General features: G+C 39.5%; 1 protein-coding gene across 1 annotated transcript in view; it reads left to right on the top strand.

The window, feature by feature from the left end:
• The first annotated feature begins 237 nt into the window (after positions 1–237).
• ST18 (ST18 C2H2C-type zinc finger transcription factor) overlaps positions 238–27,837 on the top strand; it is a 93,178-nt gene continuing 65,578 nt past the window's right edge. Inside the window, exons 1-7 of the mRNA XM_066578981.1 lie at positions 238–427; positions 13,448–14,140; positions 15,522–15,656; positions 18,384–18,474; positions 20,542–20,640; positions 20,752–20,951; positions 22,049–22,257. Of these exons, the coding sequence (XP_066435078.1) occupies positions 250–427; positions 13,448–14,140; positions 15,522–15,656; positions 18,384–18,474; positions 20,542–20,640; positions 20,752–20,951; positions 22,049–22,257 (1,605 nt within the window). The 5' untranslated portion in view covers positions 238–249. The remainder of the gene's footprint in view (positions 428–13,447; positions 14,141–15,521; positions 15,657–18,383; positions 18,475–20,541; positions 20,641–20,751; positions 20,952–22,048; positions 22,258–27,837) is intronic.

Here is a 27,837-nt window from a genome sequence, read left to right as displayed (position 1 = left end):
GCTCAGCCTTGAATGTCATAACTTGACATGTTCTTATTTAGACATTGAGTATTTGGTTAACAAAGATGCTTTATTTAAAATGCAGTGCGCTAGAGGCAGAACTAAATATCTCGGCACACTAAACTCAAGTGTCAAATAAACACAAACAGTTCATGTAATTACATAGAACTTTCTCATCTCGTAAATATTCAGAATCAGTTTATCAATTCTATCTCTCAATTTCCTCTTTACAGTGCTTACAATTGCACTATGTCAAAAAAAAGAAAATTTCAAGAACAGGGTTCTTCCGCTCCAGTCAACAAAAGAAAATCGCTTTTAATGAAACCCCAGCACTACAATCCCAGTGAAGAACTTGAAGAAGACAGTGAGGACAAATCGGAACTGATAAGTTTTAAGTTCATGAAAAAACAATGTTGTACTACTACAGGTATGTAATAACAGGACTAGATATAATAGCAGTGTTGATATTGCTCTTCTTTTTATTTCAGCACAGGGTACAACACATTTCTACTTGCATACGGCAGCTTGTATTTCAGCAGGTTAAACATTAAGGCATGACTATTATGATATAGTGGGAGCAGCTGAAGACTTCCTAAACAAGAGAAGTGTTAAGAGAGGTATCCAGAGGAAAAGTTTCTAACAATTTGCAGGATTAGTGTCATTATTACATGAAATATACAGGATTCTAGGGATATAAAATGTGTAAAACTGAAATGCATGCTTATGGTTAAATATTGGGTAACAGACCACAACTAAGCAACTGACCCCATCAAATGCTTTCAATTACTAATAGTCTTTCTATAGATGAATCAAGCATCGCAGTGAGAAATGGACATTGCCAGAAGTTACCAGGTGTCTGTCAATTGTGATTGAATTTAAAATTGATAAGAATATCTTCATAGTTTATCTCAGTGGTTAGAAAGGATTGGTGGCCCAATCCTCTCTATTTGCATAGATGTATCAAAGGTGTAAACAGATGGTTGGTGAAGAGCAAGTAAAAGCCTATTTCTCCTTATCCATTATAGCTCTATACACAATGTCACCTCTTTCAACTTATTTGCACATATACTCTCAACTTAGCCGCTAACTAAGAGTATTTTTCCATACCTGCTTGAATATAAATGACTGAGTTTGTAAATTCTCCCAAAGACTTCTGTTTAAATGATCTTCTGTGACCATGACACCCCTATTAAATGACTAGGCTCCGTGGCCATCGAGATCAGAAGGGATGTTGTTTGACAGATGCACACACAAATACATGATTTGAAACAAAAGTGTGTATACCACAGGAAAATGACTGCAATCATGTTACCTGGCATGCTATATCTGGTACAAATGAAATGTTATTTTGTCACTGGAATTAGGAGTTAATGACTTTTAAAGACAATGGTGATTTCATTAAAAAAAAACAACATAGACAACTCAAAAGAATGTTGCTGAGAGCAAAATTTGGCAAAGAAAACCAATTGGATTTTTTTAAAAATCCCAGAACTGGTTAACTGATATTAACCTTTGAAAATATCAAAGTCAAAAGTTGTGGTAATAGAAACACATAAGGCTGAGGTTATTCCAAGTAAAAGTAATGAGGAAGGCAAGCTAAACAGAGGGTAGCTAATGTCTAAAAGTATCAACTTAGGCCTCCATGGAAAAGCACTGTGCAAGCACTAGTTTCTAATGACATAGAATCATAGAATGGTAGAGTTGGAAGGGGCCTCACAGGATCATGAGTTCCAACCCCCTGCTCAGTGCAGGATCACTAAATCATCCTAGACAGATGTCTGTCCAGCCTTTGTTGAACACTTCCATTGAAAGAGAACTCACCACCTCGCGTGGTAACCTGTGATCACCCTCACTGTCAGAAAGGTTTTTCTAATATCTAATTTATGTCTCCTCCCTTTTAGTTTCATCTCATTGCTTCAAGTCTTTCCTTGTACAAATGAGAATAGGGCTGATCCCTCTGCACTGCGACAACCCTTCAGATATTTGTAGGCAGCTATTAAGTCTCCTTTCAGCCTTCTTTTTTGCAAGCTAAACATTCCCAGATCCTTTAACTGTTCTTCATTGGACATGATTTGCAGACCGCTCACCATTTTGGTAACTCTTCTCTGAACTTGCTCCAGTTTGTATATGTCTTTTTTAAAGTGGGGTGGCCAGAACTGGACACAGTATTCCAGATGAGGTCTGACTAAGGAAGAGTAGAGGGGGATAATTACCTCACATGATATAGACTCTATGCTTCTCATAATACACCCCAGAATTGTATTTGCCTTTTTGGCTGCTGCATCACATTGTTGACTCATGTTCCGTCTATGATCTATTAGTATACCGAAGTCTTCTTCACATGTGCTTAATTCCTCCCATTCTGTATGTTCTTTCTTCATTTTTCTTGCCCAGATGTAGGACTTTGCATCTCCTCTTGTTAAATGCCATTCTGTTAGTCGCTGCCCCCTGTTCAAGCTTTTCTAGATATTTTTGAAAAAATCCCTCCTAACTTTGTGTTATCAGCAAATGTGATCAGTTTCCCATCAATTCCCTCCTCCAGATCATTTATAAAAATGCTGTACAATGCTGGGCCTAGGACAGAGCCTTGTGGTACTCCACTTGATACATTCTTCCACTTGGATGTGCAGCCATTTATAACCACTCTTTCAGTACGATCATGATTCCATAAGTATAGTATGAGATACTTTGTCAAATGCTTTACTAAGGTCAAGAAAATCTATATACACCGCATTTACCTGATCAACCCAGTCAGTGATACTATCATAGAAGGAAATTAGATTCGTCTGGCATGACTTGTTTGTTACAAACCCATGCTGGCTCTGGTTAATTACTCCATTTTCATCCAAGTACTTGCATATATGCTGATTAATAATATGTTCAAAGATCTTTCCCAGTATAGATAGAAGTCAGGCTCACAGGCCTGTAGTTTCCTGGATCCACCTTCTTCTCTTTTTTGAAGATAGGGACAACATTTGCCCTTTTCCAATCTTCTGGGACTTCTCCTGTTCTCCAGGAATTTTCAAAGATTATGGCAAGTGGTTCAGCAATAACCTCAGTTGCTTCCTTTAGTATCCTAGAATGTAATTTATCTGGACCTTGAGGCTTGAATTAATTTAAGTTAGCTAAGTGTTTTCTCACCATCCCTCTGCTTACAGATAGCCTGCATTCTTTTATTCCCCCAGTAGCACAGGGAAGATCAGTTGATGTTCCATCTACTTTCTGAGAGAAAACAGATACAAAATAGAAATGTAAAAGTTCGGCCTTCTCAACATCATTCTTAACCAATTCACAATTTTCATGTTGTAAGCATCCAATAGCATCTTTCATTTTTCTTTTGCTTTTGACATACACCCCAAATCCTTTTTTATTGCTTTTGGCCTCTGTTGCAAGCCTCAATTCATTATTAGCTTTTCTGACACTTGCCCTACAATTTTTGCAAGGGGCAAGTGTCGGGCATCATTTGCCTGACATTCATCTTGTCTAAATGGGATTTAGGAGTGAGAGAATGCAAAAAGAGAGGCTGGCAGCCATATGTTAGTGGTGGAAAAGATAGTATTATTGGATTGGTAGACAGAGGTGAGGGTGAAATGTTGTAAAGTGCAGAATTGTAGAGAGTTTTGTAGACAGTGATTTGAATAGAATTCTGTAAGACAGAAGAAACCAGTGTAAGGATCAATAAAGAGAAAGGTCATCTGTAAAACCATTATTTGGAACAATCAACTTGGGTGCTGCATGTAGTGAATGCATTCAGGTGTTATTTCAGTGAGCTGTAAATCAGCTATAAACCTAGATAGTGCAAAATTTATAATATCTCATTCAGACGGGATAGCAGTTGGCAAAATGACTGCACGAGGGCTGACGTCACTGCTCGGTTGTTGGCGCTCATGCAGAACATTCAGACAGGCAGATCCTGGCTAGATTCTCACTGGCTCCTTGCACAGTTCTTCACATTCTATATGAAGAGTGGAGCAGGGAGTATTTACACTCAGTGAGAAGTCAGCGTTCCAGCAATGATTTTAATGCTGGTTGAAAGTGAGTGACTAGCAAACTGCAAATGGATAGTGCATGATGGCTCTACAATTAGATGCGAGGAGTACCGCGCAAATTGGTTCGTTTGAATTTTGTGCAATAACTGTTCCATTTAAATGGCCCCTAAGAAAGCCAGCCTGGAAATAATAAACCAGACAAATATGCACAATGTGTTTAGTAGTTTTGAAAGAATGAATTAGAATCAGAACAATAGTTCACAAGGTCAAGAGTGGATCTTGATGATTAGGATAACCAAAGTACTGTGCGTTTAAAAAAGAAAGGGGAATTCCAGATGAAAAAGCTGAAAATGAATGATAAGGTTCTTCGATAGGTGGAATTACCATTGACGTAAAGCTTAGACCAAGTCACCCCAACCTGTACATATCTGACATTGTTAGAAAAAGTGCAGTAAATACTTGTTAAACTGGAACTCGAAGGTCCAGAATTCCTATTCTCTGGTATATGACAATAATATTCCCATTGACATGCTGTAATAGCAGAAGAATGTCTAGTTGGCCAACATTTTCAGACTTCAAAAAATGGATGGGCTCTGTTAGCAGCAGATGCTTATTTAAAAGGTGTTTGCAGGGGTGTTTGGAGATCTAGTGGAGATGGTCTGTGATCTGGATATTCATTATTTAAGATACATTTAATATTCTGGATTGTTTTTATTGCTCCCATAAAGGGGATGTGTCATCCGATAATGGCCTATTCTTTAAATCAAGCTTTAATGTTAAACTTACTTTTTAAAAAGTTGGTAATTTTATTTCATTTTCCATGTCACTATGTATGATTACAAATTCTAATATCTTGTAGTTTTTGCTTTCACCACCAACCTTAATAATAGTGTGATACCTTCTGTTCTGTAAAGAAAACTTTTCAGCAGTCATCTCTTTATCATCACCGGCAGGATTACAGTGAACATTAAAGACCTATACATATAAAGCACAGGGTCCAACATTCACAATTCACCTCCCTCTTCATACAGAATGAGGGCTTAGTCACACGGGCGCATCGGCGCCCATGTTACTGCAGGAAGGAGACAGCCGCACTTCAGGACGGACATTTCTCTGCAGCGCCGGTGGAAAGAACATGTGACCGGCTTCATTGCCAGTCATGTGTTCTTTGTTCTGCGCTGCGGCGAGTTGTCGGTCCTGAAAAACGTCCGTCTTCTTCCTGCAGTAAGGGCACAGTCACACGGGCGCATCAGCTCATCGGCGCCCGTGTACAGGCGCCGATGCGCCCGTGTGACTAAGCCCTGACACTTGCACAGGTCACAGTGGATCATGCCTAGAACATTCTCCAATGACGTCTCTTCTTTCTATGGTTCACGAGGCTGCTGTACAGAACAAGAAGTATCAGCTTATTCTAAGCTTTAGTGGCCAGAGTGAAAATTACAAGATATTAGAATCATTTTAAAATGTACATAGTGACATGCAAAGTTTAGAAAAAAATCACCAAAAATGTAAAAAAAAATGTTTCACTTAAAAACTTGATTTAAATAATAGATCATTTCTGCTGACAATTTTCTTTAATTGTCTCGAAAGTCGAGTATTTTTTTTTCTGTTGCGGGAGAGCTCAGGGAACTTATATGTTTCTTTAAATCTCATTTCAAATGTAAAGACCCCGCTTCTCCTTATTTCGCATAAACATTGAAATCAAATAAACACAGATGCTCCCTGGGTAACGCAACAGATTGTCCCCATGGAAATAGACTAGAAGCAAAGAGCCATGTAAATATGAGGTCACATTATGGACATAAGAATAAAAACAAAAAGGGGATAGGCCAGGACTTATTTATAATTGTCACTTCCCAGTGTGTAGGAATCCTTGTTGCTTTACAATTAAAATTCCTTTATGAAACCATATAATACATAATGTATTTATTATGTTTTATATTCGCAATAATTTCATATGAAAAAGAAATCTATTGCTCCAATCATTATGGAAGCTAAGACTATAAATGCAAAAATACAGAAGACTCTAATGATAGAGCACAATTTTCTAACTGGAGAGAAAATGAAGAATTAAAAAAATGGACTTGTTTGTTATCCCTTATTTCATCAGCATGCCAAATTTTGTATTCAGCTTACAAGGGATGTAGAACAGCAGGATTTCTTTAAAAGTGAGAACTACTTGGTTGGACTAAAACCTCTTTTCGCAAAATCCAAATCATCATTCACGGTATGAATCCTATTTTCTTAAATATAATTAATAAATATTTTTCTTTTAACACATAACAAACAGTTGAACCAAACATTAGGTAAGTTGGAAACGTCCCAAAATGCTAACAGTTTGGCATCAGAAAAGTGAAATGCATTGGGCCGCACATGTGCTTTTCTACCCCCCTGTAATCTGCACTTAATAGGAATATTTTAAACTATGTAACTAAGCAACAGAGGTAATTGTTGCTTTCTAGAGCTTTTGTTAGGCACTTTAACACAGCCCAAATATGCATAATTAGGCATAATGTCTATAAATCATTATTGTACACATGTGGGTAGTTAAGTGGATTGAGAGAATAGTTCAATGAATTGAGCATATTCACTGAAAATGCTTTTTATTTGTTTTCTCCAGTTCATAATACTTTAAAATTATCATAACCCTTTACACCATCTCTCAATAGCTTGCAGTGTTATTGAGAAAAACTTCATTTGCATTTTAGACTATGTTTAATTTATTATTTAAAACTGGAGTTTGTTGGATGTGAAATCAGGAGATGATAGGCCATTGTGCGGAATGATATGTGGCTTTTTATGCAGCCTATTCTCTAGTATGTAAAATGTTAAATTTTTCAGTTTAGATTGAATAGATCCAAACAAAAGAACGCCATCTATAATCAAAGTTATTAAAAGGGCTAGTGTTGTGACTTCTTCCAAAAATGCTTTTAGTTACTATGACAATATTTACTTGATCCTGGCAGTCCAGTGTTGATTTTAGGGGGATAATTACAAGAAAGATACATAATGTAGACTTTTTTGTGAGTGCCCTTGTCTGTGGCGCTGTTTATAAGGATTGCAGTGGAGCATAAAAGCAGCATTGTCTACTATCATTATACCCTCTCATCCGGCTTCTACAACCTGCTGCTTTTCTCAATTTTTCTAGTTCATATTGTCATTTTGACAGAAACATGATAATTAATACAAGTAGAGATATTTATTAAAGTTTCCTGGCTGCAGAACTTTAACAGAAATGTAATGAAAACAAAGGTTTAGGAAATGACATTGCCGCATGAAAGACTCTGCAGTAAGCAATGGGATTTTGTGTCATTAATGTAGCGCTGTTTTCCTCCCCAGCCGTGAAATCCACTTTAAAGGCAGGTCTGTTTCACTGGGTTAGATTTACTAAAGGGGAATTCAGGTTCGCTATTGTATTGTGCATTTTCACATATCACCTACATGAGGCCTTTGGTTCCAAATCAAATTAAGCCACAGGGGGAAACTCTTTATCTAGTGATTAGAAACTGCATTTCTATTGGTAGCATATCATGTGAATAGGGGGTGTTATATTTTAAGGCACATAAATAGGCGATGTTACGTCCAACCCAGACGTATTGGTTGTGTCCTAAAAGGATGAATATATGCGCAGTATAAATGCAGATAACAAAAAATGTAAAAAAGAAGCATAAAATGGGCAAGATGAAGATCTAAGCCTAAATCTTCTGATACAAGAAGACTCTACCTAAAAGCGGAGCACTTGCCCTGATGAGGGCAACCCCATGTAAGAAACCTAGAGTGACCCTGGCTTTCCCTAGATGGTGACAGAGAGAAGTGGCAAAGGTTAGATGACACACAATATACAGGGATATTACACATGATCTTCCCAAATTGAAACACTCATAACTCATGTTTAATGACACTTAGATACATAAATTTGATATTAATGGAAACAGAAACACAAAAATATTTGTTGCACAGCATCAAAAAATGTTTTCCACATCAGAGGTGTTCAATATGAGCCCTCTTTGTCACTCTAGGCATATCCAGCCTGTCTCAAGTTTCTGCCATACATGCTGTAGTGTATCACGATTGACTGATGCAGTGGCTTCAGTGATGCATACTTGCAAATTATGCATGGTGGGCGGTAAGGGTGGCATGTAGACTTATCTTTAACTCTGCCCCAGAGAAGAAAATCACAAGGGGTAAAGTCTGGGGAACATGGAGGTCAAGATAGAAGTTCACTATTATCACAACCTGCATGGCCAATCCATCTGTTTGACAGTTGCCTATTGAGTTCACTTCTGGCTTCATTGTGGAAAATGGAGGGGGTGTCTCATCCTGGAAAATTAAGCCTGGTATTTCCTGTTTCAGCTGTGAGAGAAGCCCTTTTGTAGCATGTCAAGGTATGAAATCCCTGTGATTGTTTCCTTATGGAAAAAGGACAGTCTTATTGTTAGACAGTTTTGCCAAATGAAATTTTTTGAGTTTATGTTTCCATTGATATCAATTGTATATATCTAAGTGTCATTTAATGTAAGACATTAGGGCTTCAAATCGGGAAGACCATTTGTAATAACTTTGTATATGAAACCACTAGTGTAAAGGGTAAAAAGATATACAAATATCCCAGATGAAGAAGTGAATCAATAGGAGACTTATCTTAACAGAAATGCAGGTCTAACCCAGGAGTCACCGATCTGATCAGAAACAGCTTCTGAGAGAGATGATACCCAACGTCCTCTGTGAGGGAGAGCTGGAATTAATGTAAGGACTCATTCACATGAGCGTAAGCATATTTCGGTCTGTGAATACCCAGCGTATACATTGACCAAATTACACCTATTCCCTGCGTATTTCAGCCCTCCTGCATTTTTTTGCATGTCTAAATATGCACCGTATTTACTCGCACAGAAAAAAACGTGCAAGAAAGCTCATTCATTTCTTGCTCAAATACACAGATAATAATGTAGAAAAAGATTAGGTACACATGTACAGATGGGCTGGACCGGGAAGTGTTGCATCCAACAGTTGAAAAGCAGATCAGGAATATGTCTGCAAGGACAACTGATGTCACGAAACACAAAACTAACACCTTAGGAAACTTTAGGATCAGTTGTGTCTTCAATTTTCTTCGAGAATTTTGTATTATGCCAGAGGTAAAAGAGACTTGTGAGCTGGTTATATGTAAAAGAACCATTAGGATTTGGTATATTATCACTTTAATGATAGTGTGCACCTGAGCATGATTTAAGGATGTTACTGAATTGTTTGGCTTTCTTACTGCTTAAAAGGGTGGTCCGAGTTATATTTTTTTCAATAAAATTATGTTCCCTATGCAGTAAAATAACAAACTGGCATGTACTCTCCCCTCCCTGCTCCCTTGTATCAAGTCCGTGCGGCACATGAGCACCACGTTCTGCATGGATGCAGGGTGACGTTCACAACTACTGCAGTTGATAATACTATGCACTGTAGAACAGTGCACACCGCAGCAGGAGTATGTAAACCGGAATTTAAAGCCTGTGTGACACGAGAGTACTACGCTCAGCACGGCGTCAAGTACCATACAATGCTGGAAATAGAAGCACACGACACTATGCTAAAGAGTAGGACCACTCCAGGGAGAAGGAAGCCTGGCCCTAACCTAGCAGTGGAGTGAAGGGTCCCTGCCTAGAAGCAGAGTCATCGCCTCGATAGAGGCGGCCCCACGGTCTGCTTCCTGGGCCATGATTGTCCCTATAGGAGCCCCTGGAGAGAATAACCGACACAGCAAGCAATAGTAATAATAATCTGTATTTCTATAGCTCCAACTTATTCCACAGCACAATTCCGCTATACAAATGAAAACAGAAATACAACTGAAAAGGAAACCGCAGCACCTATCTGAAAATAGTTGAAAGACGCCGAGCACAGAGGAACACAACACTCCAACAATTCCTCTATGAACTGAATAAGCAGCGGTGAGGAAAAGGAAGGGGTAAGACTATAAAGCTCTCCACAGCTAAAGCCTAGCAGAGCAATTAGAGAACCACACCTCCAACCTTCTCCCAGGAATGACTAATCATCAGCATGCATCCATGCAGCAAAGTGAGACAGCAACCAGCAGTCTCTGCACATGGTGCATTAACACTTGTCCTGCATAACAGGGTGACAGGTCTTGGCCTGTGTGGAGGCCACCATGCCACAACGCTGTCACGACCAACAAGCCATGACATCTGGGTCCTCCACTGCTCTGTTTATTTAAAGGCTGCAATACCGCCCAGTTTATGGGATGTCACTGGCACTGCAACAAATAACAGAGCTCAGCAATCGAGCACTGAGCTCTGTTATTGGCTGCAATACCTGTGATGTCCCGTAAATAGTCTGGGGCAGAATGTAAAGGTGGCATCAGAGGGGAGAACCAGAACTGTGGCACGAACACAGCGGGAGTGGGGAGTACATGTTGATTTGTTATAACATACTTTTACAGAAAAATATAGCTAAAACCACCCATTTAATTAACGCCATAAATTTTCTGTTACTGCCATAAATCTAGAACAGATTCATCCATAAATACCGGTATATGATACCCCATTAAAATCACTTAGTTTTTTTTTTCTCTAACGGGTCTTCTTTTGACATTTCATTTGCTGGTGGGAGTCTCCTATTCTTTATTTTGCACCTAACATGAAGTTATGGTTCTCAAAGTCTTAAGCGTTGGTCACCTGATGATACATATCTTGAGTTTGTCTGAACATGCTTTGGATGCAACTGATCCAGCCACGCATTTTAGCGGTTATGTCCTAGTAATGATTTGATGCTAAGGGAGACCTCATTTGCTTAGAATATCTATTTAATTTCTGATTCCATACTTGACACAATAAACTTGAGGCACATTTGCATAGAAAGGTTCTACTTCTTTGCATTTTTAAAAAGAACTTGCTATTTTGTACATTAAAGGGTCGGTACAAAGATTATAAATTATTCCCTATCCACAGGATTGGTGGTAACTTGCAGAACGGTGATGGGTCTCACTGCTAAAACCTCCGCTGAGCTCAAGAACGGGGATCCTGTGTTTGGGCATCTTGGTAGTCCCATTAACAGTGAACGGAGTGCCAGCATGCTAGCACAATCAGCTCTTCATTCAGTCTCTTTCTCTCGATGGATGGGGGAGGGGTGGAGTGGGGTGGGGGTGCAGTAACCCCAAAGTGAGGAGGATGGCGGACATGGGACCCCCTTCTCGAGGTTGGTGGTGGTCTCATTGGAGATACCCCCATTGATCAGTAAGTTGGGGTATAACTTGTGATTCTGATACAACCACTTTAATGCTGTAGAATGTGTTGATGAAGGCAGTTAAATGAAAAATGATCATAATCAGTTCCAGAGCAATGCAAAGAAAACAAATAATACAATGATTTCCAGGCTCAAAAACTGTTTCTTCCAATGAAATACCATGATTACTATGACAATTTGCCACAATCAGGCAATGTTCCATATGATAGTGAAGGGAAAGATAAAAACGGTCTCTTTTATTATATAACTTTGAGCCATGTTTTCAGCTTTGGAAACATTTCATGCAGGTATTACAACAGTCAAAATTCCATTTCATAGTGTGCTTTAGGCTTCATGAGTTGTGACACTTTCAAATTCAAATGATAAGTTTTATTAAAAGTGGATTTTGACTATTCTGTCCATGAGCCCTTAATTTATAACAGCAAAAGAATGACTGCAAAAACCACAAGCCACTGATCAGTAGATCAGACTTACCTGAGAGTTGTCTGAACATGTCCTTCAAAAGAAAGAAACAAAAGTCAAAGAAATGTCACCTTTTTGTACAAAGACGGCAGTAAATCAGTGCAGAAATTCTTCATTTTAAAGTTACGAACTTTTCTTTTCTGTTACAGTTTTCCAAATTTCAAAATGTTATTCTTTTACAGGTTTAATTAGTAAAAAACAAAAACAAATTATACAAAATATTTCATGAGGCCTTTAATGTATGAACGCCACATTGAATAAGTAAAATTGTAAATATACTGTATTGTCTATTTCAACTGGTCCTCAGGTCAGTACAGGCTATATTATAAGTGTAACGCCACTTTTCTTACTAGTCTTCGTTCATAACATTCTTTCCCGAAAGGCCGCTGTTCTTGGCAGATTAAGCTCTCCTCTATTGGTCACATATGCGTGCATCTCCTTTTTTCTAAAAAAAAAGGCCAGGGCTTGTCTTCACCTGTCTTCTTAAAGAACCTAGGAAGAAAAGATAGCATTCTTGTACCATGTCACAGGCCTCTTGCTAGACAAGCCAGAAACCTACTGCACACTGATGAGGGGCAAACACCCTGAAACAGCTGTCTGTGTATGGATTCTGGCTTGACTTTCAATTCCCAGTCATTATTACAAGGCTTGTGTAAAGAGTCTAACATTGACTTGCAGGAATGCTGCCTTCCAGTAGGTGGCACTGCAGAGGTATTGTTCCATCTCCCTTATTTGCATATTACCCAGAGGAGCATGAATGGCTGTATAAGTCTCTTCACTCACTTACCTTCTAGGTGCTCTCCCTAAGTAGAAAATATAGCGTTCCTGACCCACAGCACAGGCCTCTTGCTAGCCAAGCCAGAAACCTACTGCACACTGATAAGGAGCAAACACCCCAAAACAGCTGTCTGTGTATGGATTCTGGCTTGGCTTTCAATTCCCAGTCATTCTTACAAGACTTGTATAAAGAGTCTAACATTGACTTGCAGGAATGCTGCCTTCCAATAGATGACATTGTAGATGTATTGATCCATCTCCCTTATTTGCATCTTAAAGAACCATCCCTTATCTCTCCCTGCCTAAGCAATTTGGTGTATTTGGTTCTTGAGCTCTGTGAAGGTATGCTACTACTGTTTTATCTAGCTTGTTTCTGATATATTCATGTTCGCTACCAGTCCCAAATTTCTGCCTGTATACCAATATGAATGAACTCTGCAGCCCTGACCACTGCCTCACCAACTACAATTACTGTCTGCTGCCTTGTGACTACAAATTGGTGTTTTCTGTCCAGGCACACCTCAGAAATTGCTTATGGAAACTACTGTCAGGGTAGAACAGTGGAAAAATCTATACCCCCTTCAGGGATTATAGGTAAAGAACTTACAATCCTTTAGACTCCATTCCCTGCTTTAGGTCTAAGCCAGATCCATTAGTGGCCCAGTTGTTCCACATCACTGTCTCTGTTGGCCTTGTGTCAGAAGTACAGATCAGCACTTGAAATGTTGCTGCTGGATTAAGTCATACTCTTAATCCATAATCTTCATAACTAATCTTAGGTCCACCAACGACACTGTATGTATCCATAAATTCCAATTATATTTTTTATCACTGTATATAATAGGTTAATAGTCACCAGACTACTTGCTGTTTGAGGGCATGTTCAAATTTGAAGTCCAAGGTGTACAATGGATGCTTGCTTTTCAGTCTATATTGTAATACAGTTTTTTTTTCTGTTTTCATAGGTACAATAATTGTTCAATCATCTGGCATGACATCACATACAACAGAGGAAAAGTGTAACTATGAAGACAATATCAGTGACCAATCGGGAAAGGGAAGGTCAGAAAAAGACACTGTTTTTCATGCAGTGACAGGTAGCCCTACTGGGAGTGTAATTCAATCTGCAAAAGCCATTAGAGATCATGGGGAACCATATTGCATCCAGTCCTCCAAACAAAAAGACTTGTCAACATTTTCTTCTAATGACAATAATGGTAGTCCTGCAATACCTGAAAATGGATGGGATAGTTCTTCCAATTATTCAGATGAAACAAATTCAAAAGACCACATATCTGACAGGTTCAGTAATACAATTAATCAGAAAAGTGAAGTGGATATTAGTGAAGAAAAAACATTGGATGGTGACTCATTGGTGGGAATATCAGAACACGATGATGGAAGTCAACACCAGGTTCCTGAAAGTGAAGAAGATGAAAAATGCCTCTCGATTATTACAGAGGAGTCAGTAGATCTGGATAAAACAAAAGGGAATTTGAGCCTGCTGGAACAAGCAATAACTTTACAGGCAGAGCAAGGTCACATGTTCCACAGCACCTACAAAGAACTTGACATGTTTTTGATGGAACACCTAGCAAGAGACAGAAGACAAATGAAAGTAATAGATGGAGTTGGGCAGCAAATATATACTAGCAAAAGTAAGAAATAATATTAATACTAGATGACTTTTTTCATTTGCAAGTGAGTTACTCTTCAAAGATGTTCTTCTTTATAAGGCTGGGTTCACACGGGGCAGAATTGCCACAGAATTTCCATGCAGATTCTCTGCACGGAAATTCCGCCGGCAATCTTAAGCCTGAGGCAAAGCAGCAGAGTGGAAGAGTTTGCAAAAGTCTCGTCCTCGCGCTGTGAACAGTCCGTTGCGGCCAAGCCGCGTTGAGACTGACATGCTGAGCGGAATTCAAAGCCGCGGCATGTCAATTGTATTGACGTTTCTGCTGCAGGCTCTCTCCTCTCTTTGGGGAGAGATGCCTGCAGTGGACAAGAGGTGGACAAGCTGCTTCAAACCCACGCCGCAGTTCTGTGTGGTCCCACTAGGGACATTCAGCGAGATTTCCGTCCCATGGGAATGCGGCCTAAGCAGAGAATACTGGCAATATGTTATATACCATAAACAATATCAAACAATATACCAATCCTTTGCCGTAGTGCTGTACGCCTACAGTATAACTTTTGATAAACAACATTTGCTATGTCAATTCTGTCCCTAGCATTGTTAATTGTTGCATGTTATTTTTTTAACTGACGGGAAACTACAGCCGATAATACCAAGAGCCGAGCTATTGCAGAAACTGCGCATGCACGCTGTCACTCTGCAATAGTATATGAACTCTCATGGCAAGACAGCGAGCATGTGCAGTCTCGGCAATAGATCGGCATTCCTTCATGGACAGTGAATGCTACGTCACTAGTGACATAACCTACACTGATCTACGGGAAGAATTCCCGAGAATGGACGCTCCATAACAAGAAGAAGAGGATCTGGCTGGCTGGAAGTGAGGTGACCCGGGGAACTGGAGAAGATGTGGTAAGAAGATGGCCTGGGGAGGAATAGGTAAGTATTACATTTTTTTTCTTTAAATGACAAAACCCCTTTAAGGAGGAGCAGAAAGGTATATCTCACAGGAAAATGACTGCAAACATTTTAGATGACAGACATAATGTTTGATAAATTACACCTTAAGGGTATGTGGACACAAGGCAGGCTTTCTGGGGATAATCTGTTAGATTGGATATTTGCTTGTGCCATCCTCTTCGAGAATAATGAGCATGCCGATTCTGCATGGAAAAGCCGAGCATTAGCCCCAGTGAATGACAAAGGGGTAAATTCATGTGTGGATCCGTGGCACATGTGCAGCAGAAATCCAAATGTCAGCCTTGAATTTATACCAGAGATCCTCTAGTAAAATATACTTTGGATTTAACATGAGCAAATCTTCTCTGTGTGAACTTAGCCTAATTCATGATAAATGCAGAAACGTACAAAAGGAACCTAAGATTATTATTTTTTTCTTACAGATTCTCCACGTCTTGATAAACGTGAGACCAAATGCCCCATACCAGGCTGTGATGGCACAGGTCACGTTACAGGACTCTATCCACATCATCGCAGTCTGTCGGGGTGTCCTCATAAAGTTCGAGTGCCTTTAGAAAGTCAGTAACACCAAAGTTTATAGCAGATATAACTTGTGATTAACTGTCAAGTTGGTAATGAGTTTGAAATTAAACTATAGCATTCCAGAATATCATTGTTAATGGACTATTGAACAGAGAACAAAATGATGTGGATTCCTATTTACTGTTGATTCAAATTTGTCATAACTAATAAGGCCAATTAATGCATAGGATCAATCAATGCTCACTAAACATAAAAAAGTATTCAATAAGTAGAGAGTAGATACAATGTATAACTGCAAACTGAAGTATAATTTCTATTTATTACAGTGATGAACAATATGCTCATAGTAATGTATCCATTTATAATGCTTTACTAAGCTCAAGCCATCATCTTATTGTTTAGCACAATCTGGCAGTCATGGTCATTGATAATGGATGAAGCAAATAAACTGTGTATTTATGTGTAGTATCTAGGTCACAGAGATATTCTTATCCCCGTATATTCCACACTTTTATCACTATTTTATACAGAACACAAAATATGGCTCATAATTATAAACAGATTTTGGAGCTCCCTTGTATAGTCAGTATTAAGGTCCTTTTACATGGGCCGATAATTGTAATAAACGCTTGCCATAATGTTTGTTAACCCAGTAATTGCCCAGTGTAAGCAGGGCAGCGATCAGCCAACAAATATGCTCATTTGTCAGCTGATTAGATCTTTTGTGCTGCTGGAAAAATCCTTTTTGATGGCAGCACATCTCCCAGTGTAATTAGGGGATGTGCTGCTGACAGTGATGAAGCATATGGGGTGAATAATTATATTAGTGATGATTCGTCCCCCATACATACAGCATTGGCCTATGTAAATGCTATTTAAACAAACTTATGCTCTGGTGTAGTTTTTCTCAACTCCAGTCCTCACGTACTACCAAAAGGTCATGATTTGAGGATATCCTATAATAAGAATACCTGTAGCGATTTTGGAGGCACTAACAATGATTACATCAGCTGTGCAATATTTAAAAAATCCTGAAAATATGACCTGTTGGAAATACTTAAGGACTGGAGTTAAAGGGGTTTCCTAGTAGTTTTCTTTGTTAAAGGAAATCCCCATGCAGTAAAATAACTAACCAGCATATATTCACCTCTTCCTGCTCACTGCATGTCACGCACTACTGCTCCATCCTCTACTCCATCGTTTGTTTACAGACTGTAGTCCCGCCTGTTTACGGAACGTCACAAGCTGCTGCAGCCAATGACAAGAGATCAGCAATCAATCGCTGAGCTCTATCATTGGCTGCCACAGCCTGTGATGTCCTCTGAACAGGTGGGACTGCAGTCTGTAAACAAGACATCAGAGGAGAGACCCGGAGTACCTGGAGTGGTCACAGTGGGGAGTGAGGAGAGGTGAGTATATGCTGGTTAGTTATTTTACTGCATGGGGAACAGGATTTTAACAAAGAAAAAACTACCCAGCCAACCCGTTTAAAAAACACTATTTAAGTGCATAATGGCTTCTAGGGCACATGGAGACAAGGAAAGTATCCTAATATCAAAACACATAAAAGATTAAATGATTAAATTGAAGGGGTTGTTCCATGAAACAAACGTATCACCTATCCTACGGATACGTGATAAGTGTCTTATCAGTGGGTATCATTGATCATAAGAACAGGGTCCTGAGTGTCCTTTAATAAATGGAGCTCTTGTACTCGGCTATCTCAAGCAATCCCGTCTTTAATGAATGGGGTGGTAGTGTACTCCATTCATTCAGGGACACTTGAGACCTAGTTCTCATGAAACAGCCTGTCTGCAGATGGTTGTCTCTTCCTTTCGGAAAAGACTCTGATTCGGCTGTATCCGTTGTCATCTTCCAATAAGTAAACAACTAAATACTCTAGGGTTCTAGAACTATTAGATTGTAACCCCTAAAATAGAACCTTTATTGTGTTTAAGTAAAAACCATCCAACATAAGAAAAAAATAAATTGAAATGAGGGCCCATATGAATAGCCTAAAAAAATGGACATAAACTGTCATCCTATATTGCCATATTGGTGTATTGACTATCTAAGTAGCTGGAGTCACCCACTGTAGCTGGGAATGCTGTCTTAGTAGCGAAACACATTGTGAGGACTCTTTGCATTTTAATCATGGTTTCCACATGCTTAGCCTCTACAATTGGTCCCCAGCTGCAGTGGGTGACTTAGCACGGCTTTATAGGAGATCCTATACAGACTCTAGCTACTTAGATAGTGAATACACATATATGTCAACATAGGATGAGACAGTTTATGTCCAGTTTTCTAGGCTATTCCTGTCGGCCCACATTTTAATTTTGCTTTTGTTGAGTGGTTTTAATTTAAACATAATGAAGGTTATAAGTTAGAGATTGGAATCTAATAGTGCTAAACCCCTAGGGTATTTAGTTGCTTGCATATGCTCAGCACTGGATTTTGTCCTACGGGTCATACCCTTTTTGTTGACCTTCCTACAGGTGGTGCTGTGGAGGTACTTTTCTATCCCTTATTTACATACTTCTTTTCCCGGGGAACATTGCATGGCCTACATAAGACTCCCACCTCATCTTGGCACTCTCCTCAAGAAGAAAATGTATCCCGAGTCTAGACCAATGCTGGGCAGTGCTAGACATTTACTAAAGCATTGACCTACTGTGTTGACTACTTGGCTGTTTAATTAACTGGGGCTATAATTTATGCAAAAAAAGTTCCTGAATCAAACTTCATTTTTCATTAATTAGTCTTGGCCATGCATGAAAATGTGCTGAAGTGTCCAACACCAGGATGTACGGGAAGAGGACATGTTAACAGTAATCGCAACACACACAGAAGGTACCGCGAGCAACTGGTAGATTTACAATTGTTAAATGATTGAACTATGATTGACAGGACAAATGACTGTTTGGATAAAGCAATAGGCTGCCGGCTACAAAGGAACCATTTTGTAACAAATCAGGATTGAGCAGATGGCCGGCTTGCTGGGAAGCATTTTTGAATTTACTGAAGCCACAGATTTATTTAAATTAAAATAGTGATTTAAAACTGTGAAAGGGTTATGTATTTCTAAACCAGATGATACAAAAAAGAACAGGTTTTAAATTGTGACTCCATTGAGTCATTTATAATCTTGGACACACTCCAACATATAGATGATAGAAACAATAAATGTGAAAATCTTGTACACATATGTAGAACTATCTATCCCATAGAATCAAAATTTCAGGTCAGTTGACATAATATTGTTCCAGCTGTCATAGACACATACATTACTCCTAATTACTCCATAGCTGCCATTAGTACTGCATATTACCTTAAACTTTAACCTAAAATAATCCAAATGGTTATTACTGTAATTGTAAGACTATAGTAGACCTTCCATATAAAAATGTTTGATTTATAGAGCTCAGGGATTGCTACAGGAAAAATAAACACCTAGACCCAGATTATATCAAATGTGGCCACATACTACTGTAATACCCCGACCTCACCAGCCTATGGTGATCTACATTTGGTTCAGTAAAACTGCTGGAGGTCCTGATTTGGAAGGCTGCATTACCACTGACTGAAATTGGTCTAAAAGGGGTATTCCCATCTTGGCTCAGCATGGCAGAAGTGAGAATACCCCTCTGCATGCCACGGACAGGGTATTTGAAGAAACAGCAGCAGCTGAACTGGCTGTGCTACACTGTTTCAGTAAAGAGCAATGTCCACAGTCGGATTTAATTTGCGGAATCCGCAAGGGTCTCCGGCGCAGAAGATCTGCAATTCAAAGTGCCCATAGGGAAGCATTGGCATCCGCAACTAAATTTAAGCATGCAGATTTGATTTGCAGACTGTTTGGTGCGGAAAACAAATTGCAGCATGCTCCATTTCAGAGCGGATTCCGTGCTGATGGGCTCAATAGAAGTCAATGGGTGCGGACAATCCGCAGTGCATCCGCAAATACAATTGCGGATGCACTGCAGATTTGAAGGTTAAAATCAATTAGGGAGGTGGGGAAAAGGCTGAGAGGTGGAGCTGCGGATTTCTTTCTGTGCAGATAATCCGCAATGCATCCACATACATCCGTGCGTAAAAATCATTACATCTGCAATCTCCTGGAAATGGTTTCCGCAGGTCTACCGCTGTGGAAATCTGCATGCGGAATCTGATCTGCCCATGGACATGAGGCCTAAGACAGCCAGTTTAGCTCTTTACGTACTCCAGACCATGCTTGGCCGCTGCATGCAGTCGGGCTGTGGAGGTCAAATCTCAAGATAGTTGCAGATCCTAGAGGTAGCGCTGTACTTATGAGAATTTCATGGCATATCCTGTAAATTTGCTATAAAACACACAGACTGGAATACGATTTTAAAAGCACTATAAAACAGTTCTTTTAAGGGTGGCCATATATATTAGATATAGATCAGCCGAACAACTGATTTTGATGGGAGGGGCCAATCATATAATACAGTATTTTCCAAACTCTAGTCCTCACGAACCCTGATGGGGCCATGCTTTGAGCATATTCTATGGAGAGGACACTGGTGCAATGTCTGAGACACTGACAATAATTATATCACCTGTGCAATACTGTGTAAATCCTGATAACATGACCTGCTGGGGGCCCTGAGGACTGGAGTTTGGGAAACACTGATGTAAAATGTATAGTGGGCTCCTATATCCTCTTTGATGGCAGATGTCGCTGGCGATAAGGTTAAGATAGTTGAATTCCAACAAGCTCAATGCTTTTGTTATAGGGAGATTATAGATGACAGTGGTTTTCTCCCCATACAGGACACATGCATAGCTGACTGAGCCGAGCATGCATGTCTATGGGGGTGTCAGTTGATATAGCTGTCAGCTTAACGAGCTGTCTAATGCGTTGTTAACTTTATGATGTTGTTTCTTTGACTAAAGTCTTTCAGGTTGTCCAATTGCTGCAGCAGAGAAGCTTTCGAAAACACAAGACAAACAATATTCGTGTAGTAGTGGGTCAAGCCTTGATTCTATTCACAGGTACAGTATATTTTGAAGCTGGGAGGTGTAGGTTAGAATCTTTAGTACATATGGCAGAAAATCAAATTAGTTTTCACTATTATTGATTTCTTGTCTTCATACACTTTGCAGAGCAACATGTGTCAAGCATCTTGAAGTTACCCAATTCAGTTACAGAAGTGCACCAGTTACAACAACACGAGCAACAATCATTAAAGAGCATGATAGATTTGGGAAAGTTCCATTTGACTATGCCAGCTTTGATGCCCAAGTCTTCGGGAAACATACTATTGCAACAGTTGTTCACAGCCAAGAGACAAGTAACGGAGAAGGTACACATAACAAATGGCCTTTCATGCGTATGTGTGGCACATTAAACTGCATACAGTCAAGTGTTTATGTCTTATTAAAGGGAATGTACAATCAGAAAATGACTTATTGTTCAAATCAAGTCTTTATGTCAAACATTTTTTTTTTAAATTAGTGGCTTTTTTACATTTTCTAGGTCACTATGTGTATTTTCAAAAATGCATATGTAAAAAAAACCTTGCCGTTTTCACTCTGGTCTAATAGTTTGACATTTCCTGTTCTGTAAAGGAAACTTTTCAGTAGTCATCTCATTATCTTAACAGGCAGGATTATGCTGAAAGTGGATACCTACATAGAGATAACATAAGATCCACTATTCACAATACTCACATTAAGTGAAGGTCACAGCTCACCTTCTCCCTCTCCCTGCACAGTGGCCTATGTACAAGTCATAGAACATGCCTGGAACACTCTCCCATAGGAGCCAATGATTCCTTTCTAATTCATTGGTCCAGGAAACCATTTAACGAAACAGGAAGTGTCAAGACTATTACTAAGTGTGGTGATCAAAGGGAAAACTGTGAGATATTAATATTTCTTTACTATATATATATATGAATAACAGAACTTTAAAGGGGGTTGTTGACCTAGGAATACTCCCCTCCTTGAACCTGCTGTTCCAGTTGCTATTTATTTTATTATTTGTTGCATGGTCATTAACACAAGGGCAACTATGGAATAACTAGTAGAAAGTCTGTTCCACAATGGCGACTGCAATATATATATATATTTATTATTTTTTTTTTTTTTTAGATAAAGTTGCACACAGATATATTAGATATAGTAACAGAGGAAAATACAGAAATATGCAAGTCTAGACTGCATGTCATCAGCACTGATGCTACTATCAAAGTTCTTAGTGCATACATTTGATGGTTCTATAATTTCTTTCTATGTAGCTGTTTGGACATGAAATTAAAAAAAACACAGAAAAAAGACTAACTTTGATGTTCCGTGTATAGATACAGCACAGAATTCAGATTTAAGTTCAAATTTGCAATTATTCTGCCATGAAGAAAATCATATGTTGCATGCATGTAATCACATCTCTTTTTCACAGCAAAACAATTTACAAATCCAGTGAAATCTTCCAACCGACTGCCTAGCGCCCACACACAGAGTCCCTGCCATGCCAGCTCTTACAGCTATGGTCAGTGTAGTGAAGACACCCACATAGCAGCAGCTGCTGCCATCCTCAACCTTTCCACCCGCTGCAGGGAAGCAGCAGCAGAGATCCTGTCCAACAAACCATTGGGTCTGTCTGCCAAGGTAGGAGAATCCAAGATCCTGGAGGTTGTAGTGTCTACTGAGCTGTGAATAAACTGCTTTTCACATTAGAGATAAATCCCACAAAACAAGGGATGTGTTGTACAGTATCTCCAATAACTTTGTGTGAGCAGATTATACAATATAAAAGCATACAATTTTTGCTTTGGGGTCCTTTTTGAGATTCAAATAAGAATTATGAGATCTGTAGGGTGTAAGACATGCCCAATTGCCCTCTGTAGCAATCAGGGGGAAGGAGAAATTGTTATATTATTTCCATGGGTAATGGAGCAAAAGTTTTGAGCTGCAGATTTTAGATAGCTATGATTTTCTGGAGGCATATGCATCTGGTAACTCTTTCTTGCTATCATTATTCTAGGTGATTTCATGCAGAGTCTCCTCCATATGGATGAGCAGAGTACATGCTGAATTAAACACGGTCTAATCTATTTACCATGAACATAAAGTGATAGTTTAGCCCTCCTTTATTAAAACCCTACAGTGAGGTCGGTTATAATGATCCATTTCTTAAGGTGTATTTCCAAAAAGTCAGATTAATGATTTCCACTTAAATAGATTTTGGTCTATGCTGTTTATTTCAACATGATTACACCACAACACTTTCTTTTTAAGGATTTTACACCTGACAGGTAAATGATACTACAATAAGAATATACCATATAATAATAAAGCCTAACAAATATATAATTCAATCAGCTTTAAAGAGTTATGGGTATTGAGGCCCCCAACTTAAGTAAACTTAAAGGGGTGTTCGCATCTGAGATTTTGATGGTATATCTATAGGATATACTATGAGAGTCTGATAGAGGCAGGTTCTACCTCTGGAACAGTACCTATTTCTAGTTCTCAACCCCACCCAGGTGAATGTGATGGCCAGGGTTGGTCAGGATTCACGGGAACAGAGCAGGCCTTACTACACTGTTTCTATAACACTGTTTCTATAACTCTTATAGAACTTATTGGGAGTTGTGGAGACAGTACAGCACAGTAAGCTGTGCTATTTCCATAGCTCCCAAGTTTCAGAAACAGTGTACCTTGCTGTGCTATGCGGTATCTGTAACTCCCATTGATTTCTATGTGAAGTACAGAAACAGTGTGGCAAACCCTGCTTAGTTGTCTCCGTAGGTCCCAACAACTTCACCCACCGTATTTAGCTAGAGAAGGGTTAGTGGGAGCTAGAATTAGAGGTAGTTATGCGTCCCAGCGTTAGGACTAACATCACCCTCAGTCCACCATCAGGGCTGTTGGTCTTGCTATTCTTTTTTATTTTGTGGCTTTTTAGTTAGGTGGATTGTACCCAGATTAGTTCCTGAGGTCTTTATCAGAGATTTATCTCCTTAGAAGGTCTCCCCTTTTTGCAACTAGCATTAGATTCTTAGCTATATAGGGTTTAGTTTATCCTGCCAAAAGGGTGATACTTAACAGGACCTAGTGAATAGGCATCTCTATATCTTATAATTGGAGCTAATCTCTATTAATGGAATAACTTGGTTCCTGAAGAATTCTATTATCGATGGAAACGCGTCGAACCCTAATAGAACCTTAGCGTATTTGAGACTGAATAGCAGAGGGCTATTACCCTTATAGTCAATGGTAAATGAAAGAACTTAGTTATTAGACTTAACGTTTCTCTGGTTAGATTGTTACCTCTCCTCATGGAGGTTTGGTTTAGGGACAACTACATTTACAACTGGTCCTGTTGCTTTCCTCTTTATGAGGGAGATTAAACAGTATTGGTGGGTGTGCAATTTAATTATCTGCACCTTCTCAATTCTTAATCTCTCTGTTATCCACTATGTCTCACAAAAGACTTGTGGTGAATTGCTGCAGAGGGACAAACCCTTTCATTGCTGCGTTTGGAAGAGGTGTGCTTGAAGTAGGCTGGCCACAGTAACCCGTGGCTCGCCGTTCTTTGACCGGGCCTCCTTCACCCTGTATATACATTTATAACCTTAGAGGGAACTATTATTCTCAGATCCCTCTTTCCTTTTGCTGTTTGTTGTTAATAGTCTGGTATCCTCAGGGGTCCATATACCTTGACCTCGGTTGCTGAACCTAACTAGGGGTACCAGTGTCATGAGCCCCGTATTTTAATAATTTGTGATTTAATAAAAGTTATGTTTTAGGCGTCTAATCTGTTAAGGGCCAGCATTAGGAGACACATTTATCAGAATGCTATGGCCTATCCTGTGGATTGGTCATGAAAGTCTGAGATTGGGTACACCCTTTTAAGTATTTTTGAAAGTAACGGATTTTAAAAGAATTTCCAAAATGCATGCACAGCAGTGGTATAGAAAAATACTGAAATAATGAAATATAGTCATGAAAAAATGAAAAGCAAAAAAAATCTTTGAAATTGCCATGTTGTAAATGAAGAAATTAGTATGGAAATGGTCAATGATAGTGAACAAGCATTTGCCAGAAACATTGAGGTCCAGAAATGCTGCCAATGGCCATGAAACTGTATGGAAAATCAACAACTGTGTGCATGATCAGTCATGCCCCATACACTGTAAATCGGCCCATGAAAAGGCCATTTAATGAGAGCTGATCTTGTTGATACGGTAATATTGAGCCATGTAAAAATAACCTTAGCAAGATTACAGCAAAACTCCATTAAAAGGGACAACTGTTGGCTAAACAATCTGACGTCAGCGCTAGCTGTTAGTACTCATGCAGAGCATTTACACAGGCAGATCACAGCTAAGTATCACGCACTTCTCCCTTCTATGTGAAGCGCTGAGTGGGGAGCGTGTAGAAGCAACGAGAACCAGCGATGATTTTAATGCTGACTGCAAGTTAGCAACAAATGAAAAGTAAACAAATAGTAAACGATGGTTTTGCATTTGGACATTAAATTATCGCACCTTTTTTTGCACCTAAATTTTGCTTGATAATCATCCCATGTAAATGGCCGTTAAACAGTTTTACTACAAACAAAGGATTATGCTCACAAGGCAACCCCCTTAAATAGATTACTTAAATACCCCTTGCTTTGCTCCGATTGGCTGAGAGGCACCACGGAGTCATAACTCCTTTCGGCACTAAAGTGCTTTCGCTGTGACTACATATTGGCCCCTAGCTAAGTAGGTAACTTAATTTGCATACAATGTGCAATTTATATTGGCAATCTACATGGCATGTTGCTTAGTGGCTACAAGAGATTCTGTTTAAGCTGCTACACATGACTGCAGAATGTAAATGGAGATAGACGCGATAACCACCATAGTAGTTTTATTCTGTGTACGGACAGTCTCCAAAGAGCCGGCCAGGTGCCATTTGATGTGATTGGCATGTTGAAGATTATCTCTTTTATTCTCTCCTAACACCACAAATCATACAGTGTGGACGGAAGCCGATATTCTGATTTGCTCTGATTGCCGGACACAAATAAAGCTAGCACCAGAGACAAAACCCTGGTTTCCTGCTAGAACATCAGATTTATTTTAGTTTGTACAGAGTTTATCGCACTTCAAAACCACATATTCCTTTTCATCATCTAGAGGAGGCACAAGGGTAAAACCCCTGCTATCTCCAGCAAGATGACCCCCCAGTATGTAAGGGTTTGTTTCTGAAAGTTTGATTTCAACTAGGTTTTCAGTTTATGCTTGGGAGTCCTGTATGCTATACTTTGGCACTCAAGGCACGCTATACTTCCTGTGAAGGTGTCTTTTTTTAGTGAACTTCATCCAACAAGATATTTTTGCAATAAGGCCACTCATTGAGAAAGGAGTATACATTGATTTGTCACTTTAGAAATTCAGTTGTATCATTGCAAACATTGTATCATTGAATTTTTTCACATTTTCTTAGAGAATACTAAATGGTTAATTCCTGGAAACTGAGAAAGATTTTAATGATGGGGAAAATTTCCTTTAGGCCTTCTGTCCACTGGCGGGTCGGATCCTACAGTGGAGTTCAACCCGATGCCCAGCTGGTGACCCCCGAGTACATGTCCGGCGTCTTCTTCTCTGTACTGCGGATGTGCCGAACTGCGCTTAGGCACGCATGCACAGTACAGAGCACACTGCGCTGTCGCTATGGTAATGATGCAGCTCCCACGGCGATTCTGCAATGATGATTGCAGAAGGGCTGCGGGACGGATGGCTTCCATTGACTTCAATGGAAGCTGTCTGTGCGTAGCCCGCACAAAATTGCAGCTTGCTGCAATTTCTTCTCTGCGAGCGGAAAATCGCAATCGATTTCCGCTTGTGGCCAGGAAATCGCATTTTTTATTGCATGCTATGGGGCTGGATTTGCTACGGTGCCTGGAGGCGGAATCCCGCCCGCTACTCCGCAATGCAAATCTGTCCGTTGACAGGAGCCCCTAGTCTCAAATAAACATGCCATTTTTGGTAACAGTTGTAAAATTGTTAAATTGACACACAAAGTTAACTTTTCACACAACTTCTGCTTATCTAACGGCTTATGTGTGTACCATCAATCTTGTAATATACTTTCATTATTTTGTTTGTTTTACCACTTAAATTCAAGTTCGAAGTGGCTGTCTTTAGGGGTCTCCCTTCCAGCACCTTTGCAATCCACTGGCTGTTGTTAGGTATTTGGCTTCTCTAATAACCAGGACATATGAATACTGGGCAGCATGGGAGGTGTAGGAGAGGAAGTACAAGCCAGTAAAATACTGGCAGAATGCCTGGTTTTGGACACATCTCTAGAGTTGAGCGAACATACTCTGCCAAGCTTGATGCTCGTTCGAGTATTAGCGTACTCGATGGTACTCGTTACTCGAACGCGCATCAAATCATGTTCGACCCCGACCCTGCTTTTGGCTCCTTCCCGCTGTGACGTGCAGAGAGAGAGAGAGAACGAACCAAAAAATTTAAAAAAAGCTCGGGACCCGGTCTCCCACTTACAAAAATGCTTGAGTCTCCCATTGTAGTCAATGGGGTTCGTTACTCGAGTAGAGCTCTCGAATTTTACGAAAAGCTCTACTGGAATAATGTGGACCCGAGCATTTGGGTGCTCGCTCATCTCTACACATCTCCCATCTGTAAGTGGATTGAAAACAGCAGGGCAGCAGAAAGATAGGAAAATCTACATGATAAACAGATTTGATAGAGCTCAAACTGATGCAAATAGCAGCAAAGTAGCGGCCAATGAAGACCTGGGCTGCTTTTGAAAACTTTTCAAAAACTCTGGTACACTTGAAAATGCTTGTTTGAGAATAGAAAAAAAAGTCTGTTCCCTTTCTAGAAACATTGTCACTCTTTTTCTTAGCAAGTGGTATTACAGTTTAGCCCTATTCACTTAAATGAGAATGAGTTGCAATACAAGACACAGTCCATGGACATAAGTTGTGTTGTTTCTGAGGAAAATTTAGAAGTTTTCTAAATCTTGTTTTCTAATATCATTTAACATTTTTATTTATATAACTTTTATGGCTGTGACCTCTTAAAGGGGTTATATCAGAATAGACTTTTATCTCCTATTCATAGGATAGGGGAAAAAAATCTTATCAATGGGGTCTCACCACTGCCCCTGCAAGTAAAATAAATGGAGCGGCGGCTGCAGATGTTTATCCACCACTCTATTCAATCTGAT

The sequence above is a fragment of the Eleutherodactylus coqui genome, chromosome 9 (assembly GCF_035609145.1).
Source record: "Eleutherodactylus coqui strain aEleCoq1 chromosome 9, aEleCoq1.hap1, whole genome shotgun sequence".
Taxonomy (NCBI): domain Eukaryota; kingdom Metazoa; phylum Chordata; class Amphibia; order Anura; family Eleutherodactylidae; genus Eleutherodactylus; species Eleutherodactylus coqui.
This window is presented reverse-complemented; position numbering and strand designations above follow the sequence as displayed.